The 6,000-nt window shown below is 41.9% G+C and overlaps 1 protein-coding gene across 1 annotated transcript; it reads left to right on the forward strand.

The window, feature by feature from the left end:
* The first annotated feature begins 827 nt into the window (after nt 1–827).
* On the forward strand, nt 828–4,988 carry bccip (BRCA2 and CDKN1A interacting protein). The gene is made up of 7 exons (XM_080454983.1): nt 828–1,006; nt 1,555–1,629; nt 2,174–2,254; nt 2,365–2,466; nt 3,067–3,254; nt 3,500–3,668; nt 4,406–4,988. Exons 1-7 carry the CDS (start codon nt 863–865, stop codon nt 4,574–4,576), a joined length of 930 nt encoding a protein of 309 aa, XP_080311109.1. The 5' UTR covers nt 828–862; the 3' UTR covers nt 4,577–4,988.
* The last annotated feature ends 1,012 nt before the right edge of the window (nt 4,989–6,000 follow it).

The raw sequence follows: 6,000 nt of genomic DNA on the forward strand, positions 1-6,000 counted from the left end.
GCGCCATGTGAGCATCTTGAGCCACAATGGCGGCCATGGCGTTCCAGTTTCTCAGCTCGCGCTTAAGGTCGTCCTATAACCAGTGTTGCCAGGTCTGCTTATTATAAGCGACTTTGGGCTTGTTTTTCTGTAAAGTTGGTTGTTTGGGCTTGAAGTTGTTTCTAAAGTGTAGTTGCTCATGTGGGGTTCCTTCATAATGCTGCTTAAACCAGTGGTGCACCAGATTTGTGTTGTTCAAAAAATAATATTCAAAATGTTTTCTCAGATTTGTTTGAAAATAGCAGATCTACAAGCTCACAATGAGCCTATTTTCACAACGTTTGCCTCTTTCTTATATTATTTGACAATTTGGCCAATGTTTGACCAGTTTTTATATTACAGTTTGCTGGTTACTTTGATGCAGTACTGGTCTTTTTTTCTCTTTTTATTTTTATGTATTAAAACGGTCTTAAAAGTCCTGAAAATGTCAATTCACTGGGGTCCCGACATTCTTTCTAATCTAAACTGTTTATATGATGTTCTGCATAGTAGTGTACATCTGTCTGTCATTTAATGTCACTATGAATTGAATACAAAAGGACCCCAATTGAAACAAGCCATTGGCTTTCTTGGGCTTTTTAATCCTATTTAGTTGACCTTGTATTTGAACTGTACTTTAATGTGCTTTTTTCCCCTGCAAACTTCTAAATAAAGTATTCAATCAATCAAAGGTTGAGAACCACCCAGTATAGTTGCTTGTTTTCATCCACTTACTTATTTCTCTTGCATCTGGCAACACTGCCTGCCTTTAACCCCCGCTGCCCCGCCTCCTCTCGTTGTCCCAGCCAGCGTGGTAAATAACAGATTGTTACAGCAGCAAAGCATGGCCTCCTCAGCTAAAAGACGAGCCACAGGTCTGGGTGAAAACCCCCAGGACAGCGACAACAGCTCGGACGACGAGGGCCTGGATGGAGACGATGGTTCAGGGGAGGAGGACAGCGAGGCGTCCGAAGAGGAAATCAACGAAGTAAAGAGAGAGAAATGACCCCAAAAAACACAATCCTGTTCCCGCATGCATGGCCTAGAGACTAGACTGGGATCAAGTTGCTGATCCGGTCTGTGTCTATACCGGACACGGAAACGTTTCCTCTATGTGTGTGCGTGGGCAAATGACCGGATACAGTAGGCGGGCTCTAGACCGGATCACACCGGTTGATTCACAATAGGCGTGGCCTATTGGCTAAGCTAGCTAGGACGGTAGCTAAGCTAACCCAGCTGTCAGCTATAACTTGTGGGAAGCGACGTTGTTTTGCTATTTATCAGTAGCAGGGTTATAGCAATGTAGCATGTTATGGACATTTTTTTTAATATAGCATGGTATCCAGTGGTGTAAAGTAACTTAAGCACTGTACTTGTAAACATAGTACCTCTACATTGCAGCATTGTTACTTTTACTTAAAAATTGAGTACTTTTTCCACCACTGTTTACAGTAATATAGCATGCTCTGTTATGGAATGTTGTTTTATAGCATGGGATCTAAGTGTCATCTGTCTCCTTGTTACCTTCCATTATAGGAGATTATGGTGGACTTTGAAGCCCATAACATTGCACACACCGACTTCAACGGAATTAAGAAACTCCTGCAACAGGTATGTATGGATGTATGGGGCGCCAAGTGATGCCAGTCCTGTTTTGCCTGATATGATTAAAGTTGTAGTATACTATGTAAGCCAGGGGTCTTCAACGTTTATCAGTCCAAGGACCCCTTAGCTGAGAGAGAGATGAAGCAGGGACCCCCCTGTTGACCTCCCAATTGTATGAAATAATGTTGCAGATTAAACTTTTTCATAGATTTCACAGCACTATCATGTTGGATTGATGTTCATGTGTATTTTCAGACTTTAACCACTTAAACCCTCAATACTTCACCTTTCACTCTGTACTTGGTCTGCTCTTTTTTCCCCCCCACCTACACCAAACTTATTTGCCGAAAATAGCCGATCTACAAGCTCACAACACCTCGTGCTGTGAGGCGTTTGTGAGCTTGTAGATCTGCTATTTTGGGGGAAATGTTCCCCTCAGAATATGGACGCTAGGGTTCAAGTGGTTAGAATGCAAAAATTCACACAAACATTTGGTGGCCCCTAAGACCCCCCTGCCTCACTGACCTTCTCATGTTTTGTTTCGATACAGCTCTTCTTGAAAGCCCATGTAAACATCTCAGAAATGACAGACGTCATCATCCAGCAGAATTACATCGGAAGTGTCATCAGGGTAAACAGACCTTTTTGTATTCGAACTGGACTCAACCGTCACCATTTGCCAGAAGACCTAGTTTGCATTGCAGCTGTGGTAATGTAATGTATGTATGCGTCTTGTTCTAGCAAGCTGAGGTACCAGAAGACGAAGACGAAGACGATGATGACAAAGTCGACCCAAATGAGGTGTTTGGCTTCATCAGCATGCTCAACCTCACAGAGAGAAAGGTAATAGACGGCACTTTGACCAGCTTCGAACGCTATCAATGGACATTATCACGTTTTATCAGACCATTGAATGGGCAAAGTAGGCGACATACGGACCTACCCGGGTTTTATCAGACCATTCATTGGGCGTAATCAGGACATGCTGACCTACCCGGAGGCAGAGCACAGTCCCCACAACATGATTTACGATTCTGTGCCTATAATTATTACATAACTCGGACGGCGCTGAGTAGGCTCAAACGAACGTCGCAACGTGGCTCCAGTTCGCTTGAGACTGCGCGCCTCCGTCATGGTCCGAAACTTTACTTTATATAAATCCTCTACCGTCGGTAGGTCAGTATGTCCTGATGACAACAAATGAATGGTCTGATAAATCGCGGGTAGGTCAGTATGTCGCCTACTTCGCCCCTTCAACGTGATAATGTCCCCTTCAATGCATTGATAGCATCCGAATCAGGTGGCACTTGACACTTTAACCTGCTTTCTATCAACCAAACACTAAGAAAGAAATCTAGAAATGCCCAGCTGACTTGTTTTGGTTTCCTCCCGTGTGTGTGTGTGTGTGTGTGTGTGTGTGTTGTGAACGATGATCGCCGGCAGGGTGTGGAGTGTGTGGAGGAGGTGAAGGAGCTCCTCATGGATCAGTGTGACAAGAGCTGTCCCCACAGCGTGACGGAGCAGCTGGAGCAGATCCTCAACGACACCAGCAAGCCCGTGGGTCTGCTGCTGAGCGAGCGCTTCATCAACGTGCCTCCGCAGATCGCTCTGCCGATGCACAAACAGCTCCAGTGAGTCCCCTGTCCTCTTTAAGCGTGTCGCATGGAATAGGTTGGGAAAATGAGGTCGAGCTCAAATGTGACCAGAATTCCACTTTGGTGCTTTTTTTAATGAATCAATGTAACACTTAGCGATTCCCTCGCCTCTACCATGGTAGTACAATGTATCTCAGCTGTGACAGTAACACTGAAACAGTGACTATCAGGAGCACATGAAAATGGAAAAAAAGTTGAAATGAATGTAAATTGTCTTTCAGAGAGGAATTGGCAGAAGCTCAGAGGACAAACAAGCCGAGTGGAAGGTGTCACTACTGCCTGATGATCAGTAAGACGTGCAAAGAGGCGACCAAGAGCATCCCGGCCAGAGGAGCCCCTCCTAAAGAAGAGATGGAGTTCATCAATGCAGAGGAGGAGTTCTTCTACGAGGTATATTGCTTTAAACGGAGCCGTTAGAGTTGTAGTGGGGGAAACGATTTCGGCATTTAGCAGACGCTCTCATCCAGAGCGACTTAACAAATGCGAGATCGGAATAAGCAGAGCAAGCACAGAACTCTGGTGGTTAACAAATTAAGTAGAGTAGTAGAGTGCAGAGGATAGTTTAGTCGTGCCTCGAAGAACCTATGGTAAACAACCTAGCATGTTTAAACCAGGGGTTCTCAACCTGTGGGTCGGGGTCCCCAGATGACAGTGAAGTGACAATTTAAGGACTTTTTTAAGACCTTTTTAATACCTAAAGAAAATAAAAATGAGCATTACTGCATCTAAAGTAATCAACAAACTATACTATAAAAACTTGAACATTTGTGCAAATATTTCTATATATATATATATTTTTTTTTTAAAGGGAACATTTGACTCATATTTGCTTCGCGGCCAAATACATATAATTTTGGGGGTCCTTGACATGAAATAGTCTGAGAACCACACGTTTTTCAAATAAAAGACTGTTAGGATTTAGAAGACATTTGTAGAATACCCAGAAGCAAATATTTGAGTTACAAATGTTCACTATTTGCACAAACTTTCACTATTTTTCAAAAAATAGCAGATCTATAAGCTCAATGCGCGGCACAGAGTGCCGCTCTATGAGCATGTACTGTATATCTGCTATTTTTGAATAGTCCAGTTCAGTCGCTCATCATCTTTCTTTTCTCTTCTTTCAGCAAGCCACAGTGAAATTCCACTACTCTGTCGAGGAGGAGGCAGACACCTGTCTAAGTGGCAGGTGGTCCTTTGACGACGTGCCCATGAAGCCCTACCGAACAGTGATGCTGATACCAGCAGACAGAATGCCTGCCGTCATGGACAAGCTGAAACAGTACCTCAGTGTGTGAAGCCAACAACAATAAACACTTTGTAGACCTATGTACAGATTGTGCACATTGGACTCTTTTTGGAAACGGTCCCATGCAAATATTGGGTAAAAATACCCCCAAGTGAAAATGCTTTGGGAATCAGCCACAGTAATATTAATACTGTTAAGTCCTTAAAAACATGAATAGGCCACGTGGAAGTGATTTCTCTGGGTTAGGTTTGCTTCACTATATATTTATATATTAAAATCTCCAAATTTACCTCAAGACATAAATGTAAAAAGGAAGTCACCTGAGACCGTTCATACTGCAAAAATGTATTTACAATTCTGATGCATCATTGAATAAGAAATTGTCAAACATTGCATTAATGCATCGTTTTCATGAATTTTATACCATAAAGTTATCAAAATAAATGAAAGCGTGTAAAGTTTCATGTGTAATTCTGTGAAAATAGAAGTAATGTCGAGCCGTAGACATCAGTTTTGCAGAGCAGCATAAGTAGTCATTTTAGCCCATCAAATATGACATTAAGAGGACTATTGAATATTAACATTTAAATGTATAAGCCTGTTCTTAAAGATAAGTCAGTATTGTATTTGAATATTCAGAGCTTCTCCCATAGGGGGACACATTGTCTAATTCAGACAGTATTATATAGCTGAACAGAAATATTTACACCAGTGTCACCAATTCACTATCAGTGGCACAGCTCCATGCTGTCCTGTATGACTTTACAGGTTGGCATAAACATTTCTTGGGTTCACAAACACAGGCCAGCCAGCTTGTTGATGGCAATATCACCCGAGAAGTTCCACCAGCCCTGAACAGACATGCCAACTATCCTCAACACCTGACCTCTAGATTCAGGATTGGAACAGACTTCACCCATTAAGACCGGGAACACATTTCTTTGGCTAATCAAAAATAGATCTGCTATGGGCTTGTAGATCTGCTATTTTTTGAAAAAAAATAAAGAAAAAGGCAAATCTTTGAATATATATATATATATATATAAACTAAAATCTTTGCTTCTGGGGGGTCCCTGGAACAACATATTTTGAGACGGGGGTCCTTGACATGAAAAAGTTTGAGAACCACTGACTATAGCAACAAGTTTTTTCAAAAAACTGTTAGGATTTAGAAGATTTGTAGAATCCCCAGAAGCAAATATTTGAGTAAAAAAAAAAAAGCATATTCAAAGATTTGCACCGATTTTCAAGATTTTTCAAAAAATAGATCTACAAGCTCATGGCGCGGCACTTGGTGCCGACACGCTATGAGCTTGTATATCTGCTATTTTTGAAAAGCCTAAGAAATCTTAAAATGACACAGATGTTTTCCCAATCATAATGGGTTAAGTAAGTCACACGCTGAAAATATACGATCTACAAGCTCAGCGCGTCGCATTACGCAAATGCTTTGCGCTTGTAGAGGCTATTTTC

The sequence above is a fragment of the Gymnoscopelus braueri genome (assembly GCF_963280865.1).
Source record: "Gymnoscopelus braueri genome assembly, chromosome: 17".
Classification (NCBI taxonomy): domain Eukaryota; kingdom Metazoa; phylum Chordata; class Actinopteri; order Myctophiformes; family Myctophidae; genus Gymnoscopelus; species Gymnoscopelus braueri.